General features: G+C 50.6%; 1 protein-coding gene and 1 pseudogene across 4 annotated transcripts; one reads left to right on the top strand and one right to left on the bottom strand.

Moving 5' to 3' along the window:
• Positions 1–220: 220 nt before the first annotated feature.
• On the bottom strand, positions 221–19111 carry TMEM171 (transmembrane protein 171). Of its 4 annotated transcripts, none has more exons than XM_012783415.3 (4): positions 18932–19111; positions 7530–8235; positions 3046–3187; positions 221–496 (listed from the first exon to the last, which is right to left on the bottom strand). In XM_012783415.3, exons 2-4 carry the CDS (start codon positions 8167–8169, stop codon positions 298–300), a joined length of 981 nt encoding a protein of 326 aa, XP_012638869.1. In that variant the 5' UTR covers positions 8170–8235; positions 18932–19111; the 3' UTR covers positions 221–297. The 4 variants fall into 4 exon arrangements, with proteins under 4 accessions (XP_012638869.1, XP_075864222.1, XP_012638852.1 ...); XM_076008107.1 differs by lacking the exon at positions 18932–19111 and adding an exon at positions 10645–10804 and having other exon boundaries at positions 221–493; XM_012783398.3 differs by lacking the exon at positions 18932–19111 and adding an exon at positions 10645–10803 and having other exon boundaries at positions 7530–8366.
• LOC105881646 (citrate synthase, mitochondrial-like) lies at positions 8353–19656 on the top strand (annotated as a pseudogene).
• The last annotated feature ends 1432 nt before the right edge of the window (positions 19657–21088 follow it).

The raw sequence follows: 21088 nt of genomic DNA, 5'->3' as shown, positions 1-21088 counted from the left end.
TTCATTAGCCTGTCTGAGCCTTTGTTCCCTCACCCATCGATAGGAATAATCTCAGCTACCGCCCGGAGCTGTAGTTGTAAAGGAGAGGGCCCGTTGCCATGTTGCCCGGCCTGCCCGTAGCCACTCTGCCTCTCCCACGGCCTGAAGCACTAACTGCTGGAATCCAGCCTGGAAGGTCTGTGACCCTTGCTGTACCAGGAAAACCAGAAGACAGCCAAACTCCTATTATATTTTTTATTAAAAAAAATTAAATAAAATAGTGATTCGTTATATATAAAACTGAACTGGAGTCATAGTTTATGGGGAGGATGGCTCAAAAGATGGAGACAAGGACGTGGCTGCGGTGTTGTCTTTTTCTTCATATCTAGGAGGTGATTCAGATGAAAGATGTGACGAGTGTGAGGTCGCAGAGGATGAACTGGTCCCAGAGATGGTATATACAGATTCCAGACCTCTCTCCGAGGCCGTGCCCTGGCTCTCGGGAGTCGGGGTCCTGCTAAAGAGAAGAAGAGAGAACATGAAGGGGAGGGGGCAAAACAGTGGCACCTCTTTGGTACTAGGTTCTTTTTAAATGTTTAATTACACACATTTAAGAGCATATGCTAGGGCTGGGCCCGGTGGCTCACGCCTGTAATCCTAGCACTCTGGGAGGCTGAGGCGGGAGGATTGCTCGGGTCAAGAGTTCGAAACCAGCCTGAGCAAGAGCAAGACCCCGTCTCTACTATAAATAGAAAGACATTAATTGGCCAACTAATATATATAGAAAAAATTAGCCGGGCATGGTGGCACATGCCTGTAGTCCCAGCCACTCGGGAGGCTGAGGCAGTAGGATTGCTTGAGCCCAGGAGTTTGAGGTTGCTGTGAGTTAGGCTGACGCCACGGCACTCACTCTAGCCTGGGCAACAAGGCGAGACTCTGTCTCAAAAAAAAATAAATAAATAAAAGCATATGCGAGGACCCTAGGAGTAAAAAGGTACCTCTTCCATACTCTAATCTTTATAGATTGTTTTGATTCCTCATCTCTTACTTTTCTTAGAACTGATTGTGACATTAAGACAGTCTTGCTCCTGTTGTCATCACCCTTGTGATTGAAAAGACATGGAGTACAAAGGTATAGCTGCCATCCAAAACACGCATGTGCACACGTGTGCACGCACACACACAGTTACTATTCTCTGCTATTTTGTCTTCTGGGAAAGCTAACGTAGGTAGACAAACTTAAGCAAACAGAAAGTGAAAACATTAAGCCAAAAGCGTGAAGGGAGACAAGAAGGCACACTGGTTAATGACGTGCGCTCACAACCCACACTGCAATTCCACTCTGCTGCCTTCCAGCTGTGTGATCCTGGGTGAGTTATTTCACCTCTGTAGGCCTCAGTTTCCTCATCTATAAAATGGGGGTGATAACAGTGCCTTCCTCCTACAGTGGTTATGAGAATAACATGAAGTAAAGCCAGAAAAGCCAGACCCCAGAACACAGAAATCACAGCAGCTGCAGCAGTTTATTTTAAATTACTAGACATTGATTTTATGGTTCGGGGAAGTTCTTCATTAGAGGAAAAACATACAAAAATTCATTATTAGAACTCTACGAATGTCCAGCCCTAAGCTGCCCTTTCTTCAATGCGGGGCAACTCCTGCACTCACCTCCCTGGATCCATCCCTAGCTCACTACTCACTGTGAACCTTGGCAGCCACCTCTTTCCCTCTCTCATCAGACAATCTGTCCCCTTCTTTGTGGACAAAGGATCTCTACACAACTTGTTCCCTCTAGGCCCCAGGGGAAAGGCAGGTGTCCACCTGGCCCACCTGCAGGGCCCACAGCAGCTCCTTCAGGGCGGTGGGGGGAGGGAGTGCCTGACTCCCCAGGGTGTGTCTTAAACACAAAGGACAGTAAGGTGGGGCCATCCCCAACAATGGTCACACCCTCCAGGCCCCACTTCTCACTGCTCAAAAACCTGCTTCTCATTGTCTAGAAAGCAGATCTGCTGGGTCCTGCCCACCCCTCCACTCAGCCCTGTGACAACTCCCAGCAGTCCTTCCCTCCCTTCCTATACCCTGGCTCCCCATTCTGGAAAGTGCCACCCTGTTCCAGCCCTGCTGCCTAAGCATACTGCCATCTCCAGGGTCTCTGAGCTCCTCCCTCCCTGGCACTCCCCGGGACCCCTTCCTAGCACACCTTCCCCCACCATGAGTGTCCCACAGTTCCCTGGCTCCTTGCCCTCTGGTTTCAGTAACCTCTGCAGCTCCACCTCCAGCACCTCCTCTCTCCCAAGACCCAGCCCTGCCCAGTCTGCCTCCAAGGCCCACATCCCCCTGTGCCTCCACCGCCAGCTAGCCACCACCTCCCTGCCCAAACGAGCTCATCTCCCTCCTCCCCTCAGTGGGGACCTTTCCACTGTCCCTTTTGCTCGCCTTGGAAGTCATCTTCTCCACCTCTCCCGCAATGCCATCCTCCGCTCCGACTCCTCCCACACCAGCACCCCCTGCAGTCCCAGGCTCCTGGTGCCTCAGCCTGTCCCACTGGAGACAGCCTCGCTGCCTTCTGCGTGGGGTGGGCATGGATCTTATGTTCTCTGAGGCCCAGAGAAGAACAGAATATTGAGAGGGGGCCCAGCTGGGTCAGGTCAGGGCACAGTCACCCAAGCACTGCTGTCAGAATACTGAAACCCTTCTGCACCTCCTCGCACCTCCCCGGGATCTAAAGGTAAAGCCCATGGACGCGGGGGGCCTCCTGCCTAATCATGGCTTGCTAAACACTGGGCATCACCCCTGCTGGGAGCAGATAAAGATGCCTGGAGAAGGCTTCAAATTAATCCAGAATAACCACTTTTATCATGTTTAATTTATGTGCTGCCCAAAAGTTTCCTGAAAGGTATTATTAATATCAAGGCAATAGTTATGACATAACATCAGCTAAAAACATACACACACACACATGTTTGCTCTTGTGACAAAGCCTTAAAGTTAGTCTGGCCCGAATCCAAGCACAGGCCTGGAAAGGCTGAGCACGCCTACTCTTGGAGTTCACATGGAAAGTCTTACCCATGGTGAAAAATACTGTAATATGAAGGTGGATTTTCATTCGGAAGCAAACCATGAGCCCCAGGACTTCGAGTTACCGCAGCAGCCGAAGACTCAGGAAAGTAAGGTGGCGGAGGGGGTGGAAACATGATCACCGAATCACCTAAGGAAACACAACGGTTAGTTGAGCACAGGCAGGTATAAACAGAAGCAGATCGGCAAGAGCAAAAGAAACGAATTCTACATTTGGCCTATCTATAGAAAAGGTCAAAACACCTGCTGCTAACTCCAGGATTAAAAAGTGGGCCCATTAAATTTATAGAGACAGAAAAGTACATAGACTAGGTCACCAGGGGCTGGGTGGGGATGTACTGCTTAATGGGTGTGGCGTTTCTGTTTGGGATGAGGGAAAAAATTCTGGAAACTGATGGTGATGACAATTATACAATACTGTGGATGTATTCAGCGCCACCAAATTGCACATTTAAAAATGCTAGTCGTCTCTAATTCCGTGGAGTAGATACCATAAGCAAAGCTCACCCTCCCGAGTTGAAAAAATTTATGGGCACGAACTTATCACTGAAATTAAATGATGGCAGACATGTCAAAGGAATCATTGCCGGGATTTGATCCCTTTATGAATCTTGTGATAGATGAATGTGTGGAGATGCCAATTAGGGGACAAAAGAACAATATTGGAATGGTGGTAATATTGAGCAAATAGTGTCATCATGTTAGAAGCCTTGGAACGAGAGTAAATCATGGCTGTTCAGCAGAGAGTCCATGTCCCCTCTCCAAAGGGCCTGTTTTACTACAACGCCAAAATCAGGTTGTATACATTTTCATATTAAACTTTTTGTTACATAAATGTTTGTAATAGTCAAAAATGAAATAAAATAAAAAATGGCCGATTTTATGCTACATATATCTTACCATAATTTTTTGTAAGTGGCCTATATTTCAGAGTGCAGAGTACTCCCCACCGCAGGGGGGAGGTGGGCCTCCATTTCACAGCAGGCCTGAGCCGAAGCACTTCTTTTTTTTTTTTTTCTTTTAACATACCAAACATCTGTTTCATTTTTTTATATATATATATATATATATCAGATGGCCAATTAATTTCTTTCTATTTATAGTAGAGACAGGGTCTCGCTCTTGCTCAGGCTGGTTTTGAACTCCTGACCTTGAGCAATCCGCCCGCCTCGGCCTCCCAGAGAGCTAGGATTACAGGCGTGAGCCACCGCGCCCGGCCATCGAAGCACTTCTGTGAAGTGTTTGCTAACAAGCTCCCTTCTCTGAGATGTCTATTATGGATAGAGCTTTTCTTATTTTCAACCCACAATTTTAATTCATTAATAGGTAGCTATGTAGTTTCAGCCTCTGAACAAATGACAATATGCCATGCTACAGCCTGCCATTGTTATCAACCAAATTTCACCCAAGCTGTACAGAGGAAGGTCAAACTCAAAGGAAAGTTTGCTTTTGTGCTGCTGTTGCCGCTATGCAGAACACATCCTGTGCTCTGAGGAGGAGAAACTAGGGACCAGGTGCAAGCTCTGACTTGTGTTCCAATTCCAACACAAACTGCCCCACACGGCTTGCCCAGAATACTGTATACGTGTGGCAGCTCCACTACTGGGGCTCTGAGGACAACCTGGCAACACCAAATGACAGTTCAGGAAAAAAGGAGGAGAGAGGCCTCATCTTTCCCGTAGGGAGGGGACTGGCTCACGCTGGTGGCACATCTGATGCCTGTGTAGGTTGGCACAAGATTCTTTAAAGCAATAGGGGTCCCATTTGCCAATTTCTAACCCAGTGTGGCCCCGAACAAGGTGGGAGACCTCCCTCAGCCTCAGCAACCACAGCTGTAAACTGCAGGCCGTGCGGTACCTGCAGCAGAGAACGGGTAGAAGGCCGAGACAGGACGATTTGTGTCCTGTGGTTAATACAGTGTGGGGCACAGAGCAAACTCTCTCAGCTCTAACACATCGGCCACCAGCCAAAGATACCTACGAAGTATGTGCCCGATGAAGACACACCCCAACTGGCAGCCAGGCCAGTGGCTCCACCCTCCACAGTGGCCTCAGTCACTTCCCCGGAGGGAATTTAGCCTTTCAGAAAATGCGTTAGCCCCATCTCTCCTTCTGCAAGGAGAATATATACATCTCACTAACCTAAACTTGAGAAAGCATAATGGTTATCTTGGGATTCTAATTTAATTTTTTAGAAGGTCTTGGGAGGTCAGAGGAATCAAGGTGGAGTGTTCACTTTAACTACACATTGTAGAATAAAGGATATGTGAAGTGAGGCTCTAGGGCAGGCCAGTCACCTTGCAAAAATAAACAAGGAAAAGCTCAGAACAACCCTGTTATCTCCAAGCCTCTCCATCCCTTGCCCAATCAGCTGGCCTCCCCTACCTTGCCACCTGCTGTCCCTGGAAAGAAGCCTCTCCCTGGGAGTTCCCTTCCCCTTGTCCTCCGGAACTTGATGTCCTCTGTGAGCTGACAGCGTACACACCTCTCAAGGGAGGGCCGCCTTGTACACCTGCTTATGGAGCCAGGATCTAGCACTGAGTGTGCCCGCAAGGAGAAGAGCATGCTCCTCAGGTTCTAAAAGCATGAGCCCTATCCCACAGTATCAAAGGAGAGAAAGACAAGGTAAGATGCCAGATTTTCACAGATTTGATGGGGCTTAAAGGGTTAAATGGATGAGATTTTCAACTCTGCAGTGCCAACTTCAGGACAAGGATGCCCAGGAACAGCACCAGCGGCTCTGCTCCCTGCCACCAGCCCAACCCCAGCCACCAGAAACCCCCCTGCTAGCAGGCCCAAAGAGCTCACCGCAAAACATTCCCATCTGAGTGGAGGAATAGGAGCATTCAGTGAATGTGTTTACTTACACCCCATTGTGTTCCCCAAGAGGGCTGAGAACATCTGTAACATTGGGTGATTCCTCTTCTCCTGCAGCAACTCCTGAGAACACTTGGTAAAGGATGAAACAGGATTGCATCCAAGTGCCCTGGGGAGGGTGCTACGCAAGGGCTGCCCTGTACAGGGGCTCACCCACCTGGGTTTGGACCCTGCTCTGCCACTTGCTAGTTGATGACCTTGGCCAAGTCATTTGCTATCTCGGTGCTCTGGTTTCTTCACACCTAACATGGAGACACTAAGACTATCTGCCTCCTTGGGTTGCTGTAGGTGTGAATGAATTTCATCTAGGTGCCCCTTTAAGAGTCTATGATAAAGCACTTAAATGGGTGTTTGGCACACGAATAGACCTTATATAAGTGTTAGAGATAATTAATATATAATTAATATTTATATCACCACCATAAATATAGAAGTGCACAAATAAGTAAACCAGAAGCATCAACCATGGCTCAGCACAAGGAATGGCTATAAATCCATCTGCCCTTCCTTTCCAAGGTTGGGGCACGCAAGGCCAGAAGCCTGGTTAATTCCTGGCAGCCTGCAGTCAGCGACTCCTGCTGGTTCCAGCAGACAGCCGCAAACACGAGAGACATCCCACTTGTCACTCTCCCTCTCGGTGCCCTCCCTGGTCTCTGTGTTGCGGTCCTCTTAACCTAGCCTTTTAAATGCCATGGCTTCAGAGCTTCGCCCTTTCAAAAGTCAGAGATTGGAAAAAAAGTGATTTGCAAATGAGCGGTGACAGGGTTTGTCCGTGGCTGTGGGAAGCTGAGCCAAAGCTTCTGATACTGTTCTGCGGGGGGGCTGGCTCCGGGAAATCCTACTCCATCTCTTCTGCGGAACCAGGGGACCCAAAAGGAATCTCTAGGCATTCCATGGGAGGAAGAAGTGACAGGTGCTATCACATTCCATATCGGTCTATGCCACTGCTTCGAAGCTTTGCCCCAACCCTGCACCCAAGGACGAAGTCACAGGAAATAAAGGACAATGCAGAAGCAGCACTGAAGCCCCTCAAATGCCTGAAGACTGGAGGACTCGGGACAGACTCAGAATCCTGGAAGGTCAGTGCTGGAGGGATCTGCCAAATGCACTGCTCATGTTATAGGCGTATAAACTAAGGCAGGAGAGGTTAAGGACTTGCCAAGGACAGCCAGCCAGTGACAGCCAAGGACGAGAACCCAAGTGTCCCACAACTAAAAGTGCTATACGGTTTTGGTGTGAGAATAGCAGGGGAAACAGGGTCACTTAGTGGGTCCCTAAGGTGACAGAAGGCTCCAAGGCTGATCTCATGGTTCTTCTCACTTTCCTCCTAACTTGCTCTGTGACCTCAGTCAAGGTCACTACTTAATGTCCCAGTGAAGACAGAGTTGCTGGCTGGGAAATGATGAGAACAAGGATCCCTACGGGCCGCCCATCGCAGCAGCACTCTGTGTGTGTGTGTGTGTGTGTGTGTGTGTGTGCGCGCACACGTGTGTGAAGGAGAGGAAATGAATCTAGACCAGACCCGAGAGCAGCCCAGTGAGGCCGTGATGCAAAGCCACTGTGATAGCAGCAAGGACACGAACAACAGCCTCGCACCTACGGTGACCTGGACAGGCTCCGTGCTCTGGGTCTGTCCCTCTTCGCTTTCAGGAGCATCCTGGCCAGCATTCAGACTGTTTCTCTTCTTGACGTGGGCAACTACGAAGAAACACAGTCCCACGAGCACAGTCAAGGGCCCCATGATCTGCAGAGAAAGGAAGCCACAGATCTGGGGCTCCGCGTCGGCGGAGTCTGTGTCGTTCAGCGGCTCCTGCGCCCAATCTGCGCCGCATCCGGGGACCCAGATGCCCAGCACGCTGATGAGCATGCCGCTCGTCAAGAACAGAAACCCCAAGATGAGGCACTGTGCAAACTGGCGGCTCTCCCCACAAATGAAGGCTCGGTCAGGGTCTGCATGGTGGCCTCGCCGCCGGCCCTCTCGGAGCTGAAGTTGTGCCCGGGAACGAGCCAGGATCAGGGCCCCGAGCCCAACCGCGGCGCACGTGGGCCCCGAGACCTTCAGCACCATGCTGCAGTGTGGCAGGGCTTCGTATTGGCAGGCCTGGAACCCAAAGATGGAGAGCAGGACCCCCACACACAACAGGATGGCGCCAAAGACAAAGAAGAAGAAGATGAGCTTGCTGACAAGCCTGTCTTGCTGGTCCCCATCCGGCTCAGCAGTGGCTGCGGGAGACATGTCCAGAAGAGGCCCCTTCCCCGGGGCGGGGGGTTGGCTCTCTGTCCCTCCGAGATCTCAGCACCTCTGCAAACATAACCAAACACCAAATTACAGTGGGCACAGGTGTTCCTGGACTGCTCTGTTCTTTTGCCGAACATTTCAGAAATCACAGCAGGATGAAGTCATAGGGGACACGACTCCATGCGGCTGACACACTGTAAAACAACGAGTTGGTTTATGAGTCAGAAGAAGTGGCATTCAGAAACTCTTGAATATGTAATTGTATGAAGGTATTTATGAAGATTACTATGCATCTTGAGTATGTTTAAAAACAAAACAACAAAAGTAACTGGGTGTGGCTTTTCCTGTTCTTGCGTTGTACAAACTCACTTCCCTAGGCAAAAACACAGCGCGGAATGCAGGAAGAACCACAGGGCTTATTTCTGATTTATGGATGCCCCATGTTTCATCACAGCTGCTCTGAGCATTTCCAGGTTGGTAAATTTTTGTTCAGTAACTAACTTTCCATTTCCTGTCTTAGACTATGGCAACTTTCCATTTCATGTTTTATTCTAAGGCTATATCCACTAAAGACCCAAGTCTAGCAATTTCAATGGAATGGGAAGGTAGTTGAGGAACACAGTGGGTTTGGTGAACTTTAAATGTTAATTCTATCAAAATGTGGTTCTTGGGTTCTCAACAAGCACGCACTGGTGGCCCAGTTGCTTGGCCTTGGAAGACCCTGGAAAGTCTGGCACAGCAGGTCTAGTGGAGACCTGTCTCCAAAGTGGACAGGTACCCTAAGTCAGATGGCCTCTCACTCACCCTCCTCCACAGGGCTACCCAATCCACCAAGAGGTTTAGATTCCATTAAAAATAAGTAGCCAATAACATCAGTTACAAAGCACTGAACACCAACAAAACTTGACTTTGAAAGAAGAATATAACAGATTCAAATGAAAAGGCACCTTACACAAAATGACAAAAGGCCTGAACTTCAAGGGTATTATACATTCCATATACAAGCAGTTGTTAAAGATTGGTCTAGTTTACACAGAGCTAACTTTATTATCCCGTTATCTTGGTTTACTCCAGTGAATGGGATATTATATGTGGGCCCTTTAAGTAGGGGAACTCCAAAAGCCAATCCAAAGTGCACAATGCGAAGTTGTGAAGACTATTTTCACTTGCCCAAGGAAAGAAAATTTTTAAAATATTCTGAGCCACTCACATCCATGATCACATAATAGGAAATCAAAACTGAGGCTCGAAGGCCAAGACCATCTTGACAAACCAAAATCACATCAAAGGAAGGTAAGTTTAGGTAAAGAAAGCAAACAGCTAATCTTACACAAGAAAGTACTTTCCCAGGAAAAAGTATGATAGAATCAGAAGGAAGTTGGAGAAAAGAGGAAATATGGTAGGGAGATAAGCTTTCATTTTAACCATGCAAAAATTAGACTTTATGAAGATGCATTTAAGCTGAGACAAATACTGAAAGAAAGCATTGCACTATTTAAAAACAATTTTTAATCTCTTTTGCTGGTTTCAAAGATAAGGAGAGAAGGGTGATTCTCAGCTACAAAGTCCAAGCAGGAATTTCTTGTATTCCTGGTATAGTCAACTAACTTTGCAGTGAGTCACAAGGCTTTGATTGTCTCACGGCAAATTCCCAAACACCGGTAAATAGAAGCCCAAAACTGGATTTGTAGCTTCTTTTCTGTGGTCTAGTGTACTGAGCACCTGGCTTAGTGTTTATCTCTGATCCAAAATAGTGGGTGGGTAGGCTGTCTCACCCCCTTCCCCATGGATGCACTCACAAATGGATACAGAGACATCTATACCCACAGATAACTAAATCTTTTCCAAATACCAACCTAAACTTGATTTCCCCAAAGCCAAATTCCCCTCCCCAACATTCCTATCCATTTTCCAAAAGACATTTCCAAGTCAACAGCACCACCTCCCCAAGTCCAAAGCTCTGCTGAGTTTGGGAAGCGAGGCAAAGGGAGGCAAATGTCCTTTCTTTTGGAGATAGGGTCTCACTGTCGCCCATGGTAGAGTGCAGTGGCGCCATCATAGCTCACTGTAGCCTCAAACTCCTGGGCTGAGGCAATCCTCCTGAGTAGCTGGCACTACGGGCGCGCACTATCACGCCCGGCTAGTCTTTTAATTTTTGGTAGAGGCAAGGGGAGGGTCTAACTATGGTGCCCAAGCTGGCCTCGAACTCCTAGCCTCAAGCGATCCTCCCGCCTCAGCCTCTGGAAGTGCTGGGATTACAGACGTGAGGCACCGCTCCCAGCCAGCCAGTGCCTTTAATGGCAATAGATTTGTGGGTTTAGGGAACCCGGAGCTAAACCAACAGCCCCGAGTGGCTCGGCGCGCGGCTCCCGGGGCGCAGGTTCAGCGCGGGTCCTCGTTGCCTCCGCGCTGCCGCGGTGGCCGGCACCAAGCCGGGCCGGCAAAGGCAGCGCCCGGCCCGGAGCCGCTTACCTGGGGCTGGATCCTGAGCGCGCGGCGGCGCCCAGCCGGGACAGCTGCTGTGGGCGCCCGCTGGGCGCGCCGGCCGCCTCCGCACGCGGCCTCCGCTGCGCCGGCCGCCCGCACGCTCGCACGGCGGTGCAGGCGCGGAGGGCGGGCCGCACCCTACTTAGAGAAGGAGGCGGTGCCGGCCGGCGCGGCGGCCAGGGCAGGGCAGGGCAGGGCTGACCGGCGGGCGCTGGCTGCCACCGAGGGCGGAGACGTGTCGGCTCGGGAGCGGAGAGCCAGGGGCGGCTTCGGGGGCCCAGGCCTGGGGACTTGGCCGCCTCCGCGCCCGTGACCATGCACGCGAGGAATCCGGGGAAAATGGGCACCGTCAACGCCTCCCTGGCCCGCAGGCCAGGATGGGAGCCAGCGAGTTGAGATTCTCCCCCTGGCTACCCGGACTGCGCGCCCCGCCGCTGGAGATCCGGGCAGCAGGGAGGGGAGCCGGCCCCTAACAGACCAGGGGCCCAGAATCCCAGAGGGTCGTGAGAAAGCGGCGGGGGAGAGTGCAAAGGAGAAAGCGCCTGGCTCCCTTCCCGGTGTGGTCGCGACCCAGGCAGACCCGGTCGCGCGTCCTGCCGGCCGCCACGCTCTTGGCCACCGCACGGTCTGGGGCAAGTACACCCAGTGGCCGTGTGGCCCTCCTGCTGCTCCGGAGACCTTGACTGAGGTCACTTGATGCAATGCCTCGCTGGGAGCTCCCCATCCAACAGGTTATGGAAACACTAAGTCACAGAAACGTGCGCTCCATTAGAATGTGAGACAAGGGTCCTCCACACCCAAGCCATTCAGACCCGAGGTCCTAGCTCTGAGACGGCTGCAGACACTCGCAAGCCCGGTTCCGGGCCAGTTGTGTCCCTTCCGCACTCACAAGTATGCACACAGCCCTCCTTTGCCATAGAACCCCCTTCCTAGTTCTCTACCGCTAATGATCTACCGGAACTAAACTGGTAACTTTCCCTGCCCTTGAACCGGGAGTTTCAGATGGGTTTGCTAATCCCTGTGCTATTTGTAACCTGCCCCGTGACACGTGACACGGATCCAGCTGTGCCACACCAGAGGTCAGCCGCTCTGTGGAAGGTGTGTCAAGGGCTCTCTGCCCAGGCACAGGGGCGCCCTGAGCCCTGGGGACTTCCCGGCTTGTGCCTCTTCTCGCTAGCTTCCGGTCCACCTAGTCTGAAACCTATCCAGCATTAAGGCCCCTGGGAGTGACCTTTGTAAAATACAAGCACTTTCCTTACCTGACAGCTAGTCATTCCCTGTGGCTCTCACTGAGAGTAAAGTACAGGTTAGTCTCAGGTCATTACCAGAGGAGGGAAGACTTGAAGGGGTCAGAGGACAGCAAAGAGGGCAGGGCGGTTGCCTGGGCTTTAGGGCTGGAGAGGTGGGGTGGGTGAGGCCCCGGTTCACAAAGGAGGAAGGCGGGACAAGTTTCCTCCGTTGGAATTTGGTGGGGCACTTGCCCGGGTGGCCAAATGTGGACTTTCTCAGAGCCAAGGTGCCCCGACCTCCGTGAACCCATCATAACTAATGACCTGGTTTATTACTAGCATTCACCACCACTTGTGCTGTGCCAGATTCAGCACTTTACAAACAGCCTGTTTGTCTCCAGCAGCTCAGAGAAGGCTGGAGCCAGAAGGGGACAGGAGATTTAGAAAAACAGTCATTTGTCGTTTGAGGAAACTGGCCCAAAAAATGTAAAGTCACTTCTGGAGCTGGTTGATGTGGAGCAAGGGCCTGAGCCAGGTGTCCTCCCTATTCAGTGTTCCTCCGTGAGTACACCTGTCACCCAGAGGATGCGATGCTATGAACTCAGAAAGCACCTTTTTATCACGTGGCTTTGTGACGCCAGGCAAGGATCTGTAGGGATCATTATAACAATAGGCATTGTAGCAGTCTGTTTCTAGGGTGGAGCTGTCCTTCCTGGTCAAAGTGTCAAGATATACTCCTTCCGGTAAGGGCACCTGATACGTCCAGCTAAGGAGCAGATGACCAACAGTGGCGATTGCACAACAAAGGCGGGCACTGGCTTCCTAAGGACTCAGGCCCTCGCTGTAGGATTTGTCCCCTCTGACACAGGCCTGCTAACGGGTCATCGTTGTATGTGAGCAGCAGCCGAGGGCGCCCATTCCCTTTCCCTACTCATTCTTCCCTTCTCCCTCGTTTGAAACTCAATCTCTGGCCATGTTGTCTGTGGAGCTGCAAGGGGCCTGTTGACACAGCTGCCCCTCTGGTGCCACATGACTGCGGGCTTACCACCCATGACAGACTTGAATGTCCTGCACCAAGGACGATCAGATTAGCCTTCACTTGGGATCTCTGCTGCCTGGACTGTTTGTCTCTTTTGGAGCCCGTTTGACTAAATTAAACTCCTTGGAAACCAATCGTCTGTCAAGTACGAACGCCATACCCACCAGCCTTCGAGGTACTTATCTTCGTAGCAGACCTGGTCTTAGGAAAGAAGCAGGATGGCCTTGTCAGTATCTAAAACCAAGCAGTCTTTCCCAGCCTGCGTGGTAGTAAGAAAAGATAAGCCCAGACTGAATCCTTAGAAAAATAGCATCTGAACCAGATTAAAAACTGGATGAGCCTTGAGCTCAGTCAGCGACTGTAGGAGGGATAAACTGAGGGCATGCACGCATTCATACATTCAGTAAATACTGAGTGCTTACCATGTACCAATGAAACAGACAAAATCCTTTGCCCTCATGGAACTTATATTTTACAAAGGAGAGACAAAATAAAATGTGTCAATTATACAGAGTAGTAGAAGGTGATTAAGTGCCGTGCAGAACAATACGTCACAGAAGGGAACTGGCGAGTGCCGGGAGATTCCGATTTAAATAGGGGAGTTAGGGAAAGGATCTCTGGGAAGGTGATATTGTAGCAGACGCTTGAAGGGAATGCGGAAGCAAGCGTATTGATTATTAGTGTATAATAGATTGCCTCAAAACAACAAAGACGTATTATCTCCCACAGTTTCTGAGGGCCAGGAACCCGGGGGTGGCTTGGCTGGGTGCTTCTGGCTCAGGGTCTTTCAGGAGGCTGCAGTAAGCAGTTAGTTGGCCAGGGCTGCAGTCATCTGACGGCTCGACTGGGGCTGGAGGATCTGCTGCAGGGTGCCCCAGTCACATGGCTTTTGACAGGAGCCTCAGTCACCATGAGGACTCCTCCACAGAGCTGCCTGGATGTCTCATGGCACTGGCTTCCCCTCACCTGAATGATCCAAGAGAGATCACTCCCCTAAATAGGGGGACGCTACGGTGCCTTTCGTGACTAGTCTGTGGAATCCCACGCCCTCACTTCTCTTTCTTTTATTCCTTAGAATGAGTCACAAAGTCAAGGGGAAGGGATAGGCTCCACATCATGTGGGAAAGAATGTGGAAGAGTTTGTGAATATATTTTGTGATATTTGGGGGAAGAAGGGAGGAGTGCCTTAGGCAGAGGCAACAGCAAGTGCAAAGGCCCTGGAGTGGGGGTGCGCATATTAGTGTGTTCAAAGAAGAGCAAGAGGCCAGGGTGGCTGGAGCCAGTGAGCAGGGAGGAGAGTAGGAGAGGAGGTCAGAGAGGAAAGGCTTGCGCACGGCCAAGGGCACCAGGTTATATGTGGCCTTGCAGGCCGTTATAAGCACTGTGAATGTGTGGGAAGCCTCTGAATGGTTTCTGAGCTGATATGATGTGCTCTGAGTTATTTTAAAGAAGAAATTGGCGGCTGCTGTGGAGAGAACATCTCAAGGAGGAGGGAGGGTGGAAGGGGGAAGGCCAGTTAGGAGGCTGTGATGACAGCCCAGGAAAGGTCTGTGGCTTGTGTGTGAAGGTGACGAATGTGACGAGATTCTGGCTGTGTCTTGAAGACGGAGTCAGTGGGGGGTTCCATGGGCTAGATACGGGTTTCGAGTCCCAGGTTTGGGGCCTGAGCAGGTGGAAGGATGGCTCTGGCACTGAGCAAGCTGGGGGAACCTAGGGCTGGGATAGGGGTGAGGGGGAAGCCTCAGTGTCCAACTGGGGCGTGTTAACTTTGTCCATCAGACGTCCGCGTGGGGAAGCTGAGTAGGCAATTGACTCAGCAGGCCTGGAGTTCAGCAGTTCCGGAAGGAACACTTTCTTGTGGTCTGTCAGCAACACTGTTGCAGGATCAAGGAGGCTGGGCGCCCTCTCTGGAAGAACTTACTCCAGCTACACCAGCCTCCTGACAACCACTCCTACTGAGCGCTCCAAACACACAACCACTCGTGCAGATCTCAGACATTTCTGTGGGGCAGAGCAGCCTGGGCGGCTGGGAGGAATGGGTTTCTACCGGTGCTGGGGTTCCTGGAGAAGTGCCCTAAGGAGCATGTGTCCTTCACTCCAGCAAGACAGGTGACATGTTTCTCCTCAGGGCAAGTGGTGTGGATTGGCTTACAGAGTTTAGTGTCTCCATTTTTCAGAATTGACAAGATTGCAGAAAGAGAAGCAATCAGTCAAGTCTGCCAGCCTCTAGTTCTCTTTTCATCTCTCTCTGGTTCTGCCCCAAATTAACCCCAACACCCAGAAGCATGATGTTTTCTAAGACCCTGCTGTTTATAGGAATTTGCTCTGCAGGGCGTGGTCCTGGGTCCATCTTTCAACAAATATTTCCAGGACTCCCAGTGACTCCTCTGAACCCACCCAGGCCCCATCCAGCTATAAAACTCAGCAGAGGGGGCTGCTGACCCCCCCGGGGCATTTTCCTCGTCCCCAACACCTACGTTGGATTTAGACCCAGGGCTCTTAGACACATGTCAGGGAGGCAATGGGTGTTGACTGACTTGGCAAGCTTGAGGGTCTAGATTGGGCCCCTTAACTGACCCCCAGCACAAAGGATAATCTTTGCAGAGTCATTCTGTGGCCTAGGAAGGCTGTTGTTTTTGCACAGTTAATAACAGCTCAGCCTGAGCCCTGCTGTAGCCTGAGCTGGGGGTGTGGAATGCAAGGAGTTGCTTTGGGAAGAGCAAGAATTTGCCTGGAGCACACAGGGCCTGACTGGGGGGGGTGCCTCTGTGCTGCCGCTGAGGGAGAGAGACCCCCTCGAGGTGGCTGCAGCAGGCTAGGGACCAGCATGCTGACACTAAGAGCTCTGCGGAGACCGCGCCGGTGCTCTCCTGGCGTCTTGTGTTGCTCCGTCGCACACCCACTGCTGACTGGATCCCAAAGAATGAATTATTTCTCCCGAGCATGTAAAAAGGGGATGAATCAAACTGCGTGTAGACCCTGGCTTTGCAACTGGTTAGCTGTGTGACCTCAGACAAGCAAACCTCTTTTCTGTGCCTCAGTGTCCTCATCCATAACATAGGAATAAGCAGACCTACCTCAAAGGACGTCTTACATGCAGAGTAAATATCTGGGACATGGAGGGCCATCCATAAACGTATTTCTCCTTTTCCCTGAGCCGCCTCCTTTCAACCTTGTCCACTGGTTGGCGTGGCCTTTGGTGCAGTGGCGATGGCTCCCGTTCCTGCCCAGTTCTCAGGTCTCCTTCCCTCCCTACCACATCCTGGAGTTCGCCCACCATGGCTTCAGTCACTGAGCCAAGGATGCTTCCTGTGCTGTTCTTACTGCCCAACACGCCACTGCTTCCTCCGGGGATGTGAAGACATATGGGCTGATCTGGTACCTAAGGAGCAGGCCAGAATTAAGACCTTCAGACAGCAATATGGCAAGATGGCGGTGGGCCATGTCACTGTGGACACCATGTATGGTGGCATGAGAGGCATGAAGGGACTGGCGTATGAAACATCAGTCCCTGACCCTGATGAGGGCGTTTCCAAGGATTTAGTATCCCTGAATGCCAGAAACTGCTGCCCAGCGCTACGGGTGGGGAAGGACCCCTGCCTAAGGGCTTATTTTGGCTGCTGGTAACTGAACAGATCCCAACAGAGGAACAGGTATGTTGGCTCTCAAAAGAGTGGGCAAGGAAGGCTGCTGTGCCTCCCATGTGGTCACCATGCTGGACAACTTTCCCCCCAGTCTACACCCCATGTCTCAGCTCAGTGCAGCCATCTCAGCCCTCTGCAGTGAAGGCAACTGTGTCCGAGCATGTGCAGTATCAACCGAGCCAAATACTGGGAGTTGATATCATATCAACTCTATAGATCTGATTGCAAAGCTACCTTGAGTTGCAGCAAAGATCGACTGGAATCTCCACCGGGGGGCAGCAGTTGGGGCCATTGACTCTAAGCTGGCCTGGTCCCACAAGTTCACCAATGTGTTAGGCTATACTGATGTGCAGTTCACTGAGCTCATGCACCTGCCCCTCACTACCCACAGTGACCATGAGGGCAGCAGTGTCAGTGCCCATACCAGCCACTTGGTGGGCTGTGCCCTTTCACACCCTTACCTGTCCTTTGCAGCAGCCATGAACAGGCTGGCAGGACTTCTACCTGGACTGGCAAATCAGGAAGTGCTTGCTTGGCTAACACAACTGCAGAAGGAAGCTGGCAAAGAGGTACCAGATGAGAAGTTACTCGACTACATCTGGAATGCACTCAACTCAGGACAGGTTGTTCCAGGCTGTGGTCATGCAGTACTAAGGAAGACTGATCCACCATACACCTGTCAGCGAGAGTTTGCTCTGAAACATCTGCCTAATGACCCCACGTTTAAGCTGGTTGCTCAACTATACACGATTATGCTCAATAACCTCTTAGAACAGGGCAAGGCCAAGAATCCTTGGCCTGATGTAGATGCTCAAAGTGGGGTGCTGCTCCAGTACTATGATGTGACAGACATGAATTACTACACAGGTGTAGTCCGGGGTGTCATGGGCCCTGTGTGTACTGGCACAGCTCCTCTGGAGCCGGCCCTAGGCTCCCCTCTAGAGAGGCCCAAGTCCATGAGCACAGATGGTCTGATGAAGTTATGGACTCTAACTCAGGGAAAACTGGAGACTGGGAGGAAAGTAAGGAAGCTTAACAAAAAAAAAAAGTAAAAATATATATATGCTTTTGTTCCAGAGGGCCTTTAAAGGCTTAAAATTAAATTGTATCTGAGGCACTGATAATATATTTGAAGTTAAAATGTAAATTACAACTTTAAAAGATGAAAACAAAAATAAATGCATTTCTAACTACTGCCCACCCAGCTACTCACCGCATCTTCCACCTGAGGCTCCTCCATGACCTTCAAGAAGGTTGAGCTAATGAATCCATGGAGATAGGGAGGAACAGGCAGAGGAGGGAGATCACGATGCTCACTGAGCAATGTGCGCTTCTGTTGGCTTCTAACGCCCAGGCTGCAGCTCGTCTCCCACTCATTTCTAGGGTCCTCAAAGGTAAATCACATGATCTTGGAAACCAGCCAGTCCCAATGGTCACCTGTTGTGCTACCTTTGTTTTGCTGATGTCTGCAGCCTCCAAAGCTTCCAGAATGAGCCTTGCTGCTGCTGCTGCTGCTGTGCCCAGAGGGGCATGTGCAGGCTGGCAAGGTGACCCCCCAGCCAATCGGTGGGAGGGTTTGGGTTCTACCCGCCTCACACCTCCTGGGCCCATCTGGAGTCTCAGCCCAATCTCGACACCCTTGGTTCTGGCCCCTCCGCGTCCTGATTGCCATGATTCCAAGAAAGATTCACGTCAGCTTACAGTGCTCTGAATATATAGCGAGGTGAAATAAATATGGGAATAAATGATAAAAAGATAGAAATTGTAGGCTGGGTGTGGTGGCTCACGCCTGTCATCCTAGCACCTGGGAGGCCGAGGCGGGCGGATTGCTAGAGGTTAGGAGTTCAAAACCAGCCTGAGTGAGACCCTGTCTCTACTAAAAATAGAAAGAAATTAATTGACCAACTAAAAATATATGTACAAAAAACTAGCCGGGCACGGTGGCGCATGCCTGTAGTCCCAGCTACTCGGGAGGCTGAGGCAATAGGATCACTTGAGCCCAGGAGATTGAGGTTGCTGTGAGCTAGGCTGATGCCAGAGCACTCACTCTAGCCTGGGCAACAAAATGAGACTCTGTCTCAAAAAAAGAAGGAAGGAAGGAAGGAAGGAAGGAAGGAAGGAAGGAAGGAAGGAAGGAAGGAAGGAAGGAAGGAAGGAAGGAAGGAAGGAAGGAAGGAAGGAAGGAAGGAAGGAAGGAAGGAAGGAAGGAAGGAAGGAAGGAAGGGAGAGAGAGAAATAAATTGTAAAAAGAAAGGAAAAAAGTAAGGAAAGATTGGCTGTACTTCCCATCTTCAAACAGCGTGTTGGTGATGTGCAGGGTGGGTGCAATCCTTCTGACGTCATCTGTACAGGTAACTTACCTTTTTAGGATCAGATGTGGAAACCGGTCTGAGACACTTGGAGAAGGCTTTCAAAATGGTCTGACCCAGAAACCCAGAAGGAGGCCACCGAGTGTGTGTGGGGAACATGCCACCCAGCTGGGGGCTGGTGGGCAGCGGTCTTCTCAGTGGGGCTGGCCATATCTTCACAGTCACGCACTTGAACCCTGGCTTCTCCTGAAGCCACTTCTGGCCTAAAAAATTAAGCAGTATGATTCTGAACACCTGAGAGCTGGGAGTCTTTGATAAATTAAAAGGCAGTTTGGCAGGAAGCCACCTCCTGAATGCCCCAGTTTTTAACAAAAGGCCCTTTGTGGAAGCCACAGAATGCAGGTAAGACCAGGGCTTGAGCCTCTGTGGATTCAGAAAGAAAGGGGAAAACTGCTCCTTGGTTTTTTTTCTTTTTACCCTACCTTTTAAGATGCTGCAAGGATTAAATGAGCACAGAGAGAAAGACCTGCTATAATTTTCCCTTGGATGTAATTGCAGGGGAAATATTTTCTCTAAAATAATAATAATTGTAGTCAACCCTTACATAAAGCCTGCTATATGTTTTGGGGGATTTGCAAATGTATTAACTCCTTTGCATTGTGTAACAGCCCTATGAAGTGGGCACTGCTGCAGCCCCGCTGCGCAGGTGCACAGAGCGGGTGAGCACCTCCTCCCCCGCCCTCCTCGCCCTGCCCCTGGCTTGGGCCTGGAGGTGAAGCACCCTTCTCCTCTCTGAAGTGGACCTGAGCACTCTGCAACTGCACCCTGTTCGTTCTTCCTGGAAGGTAGCTATAGCTCTTATTCAGTGTCAGCTTTGAGTCATTCAAGGGCAGGCTAACAAACTCCCATTCAGCCTTTACATCTCTAATTAAATGCCATTTCCCCAGCAAGGCTCAGTCTGGCTCCCCACGATGCCTTGTTATTTTCAGAGTACCTGGTGTGTTTCATCCAGGCCACTTACCACAAGCATAGTTATTGTCTCTTTCAGACCACTTATCCCCCTACCCTTTGCTGTTTAAACCATGTGTTACTCTCTGCCCTTCCTGTCACTCTCATCATTGGCTTCCCAGATCTCCTGTGATTTAGCTCAGGCTTGGGCACCTGGTGCTCATGTCTCTACCACTTCCAATCCTGCCTTAATCCTGCATGATGCTTTTAACCTCCACATGGAATGACTGCTATAGTTTGGATGTTTGACCCTCCAAATCTCATGTTGAAATTTGATCCCAGTGTTGGAGGTGGGGCCTAATGGGAGGCGTTAGGTCATGGGGGCAGATCTCTCATGAATAGATTAATGCCCTCCTTGAGAGGGGGTGAGTGAGTTCTTGCTCTGTTAGTTCCCATGAGAGCTGGTTGTTATAAAGAGCCCAGCACCTCCCTCCTCTCTCTCTTGCCTCCTCTCTCAACATGTGATCTCTGCCCACCCCTGCACCCCGTGGTCTTCCACAAGGGTGGAAGCAGCCTGAAGTCCTCACCAGAAATAGATGCTGGTGTTGTGCTGCTTCTGCACCCTGCAGAACCGTAAGCCACATAAACCTCTTTTCTTTATCATTTACTCTTTTATAGCAACACAAGTAGACTAAGACAGTGACCCACCCGGCGTCCAGGCCTTCTCATCTCCAAATCTGACCTCTCCCAACCTCCTGAGCTGAGACCTCCTGCCAGTGTACCTGGGGCCAGTGATTACCTGAAACAAGATGTTGCAAAGACAGGAATTGCAGCATCTCTTCCCATCTTGTTTGTCCCATTATTCCTGCCATAACTGTCCTTCACTCCCAACCTGACCCTTCACTTTCTCCAGTTGACTCTCTTTTTCTTTCTTTCCTTCTTTCTTGTGTCATTTAGATTCTATGGCCTGTCAGTTCAGTATCACTTTTTCTGATACTCTTAATTTCCAAGACTGTGTTGTTTCATCACACCATCTGGTAATACTGCCATTACCCACTTTTCTGAGCCTGTCCTCAGTAGTTGAGTGCTACTGGTGAAAGACCCAACTCTAAAACTGACTGCTATCTGTATAAATCAGCATTCACTAAACTGAAGTGGGCCTTCAACAATGCTTGGCAACCCAACCCCATTTTGCTCCTGACCTCACTTTCTACACGACTATTTTCAGCAGGTGGTCCCAAAGTCCAGTGAGTCCTTTCC

The sequence above is a fragment of the Microcebus murinus genome, chromosome 11, assembly GCF_040939455.1.
Source record: "Microcebus murinus isolate Inina chromosome 11, M.murinus_Inina_mat1.0, whole genome shotgun sequence".
NCBI lineage: Eukaryota > Metazoa > Chordata > Mammalia > Primates > Cheirogaleidae > Microcebus > Microcebus murinus.
The sequence above is the reverse complement of the archived record's forward strand: the minus strand, read 5'-3'. Positions and strand labels throughout refer to the sequence as shown.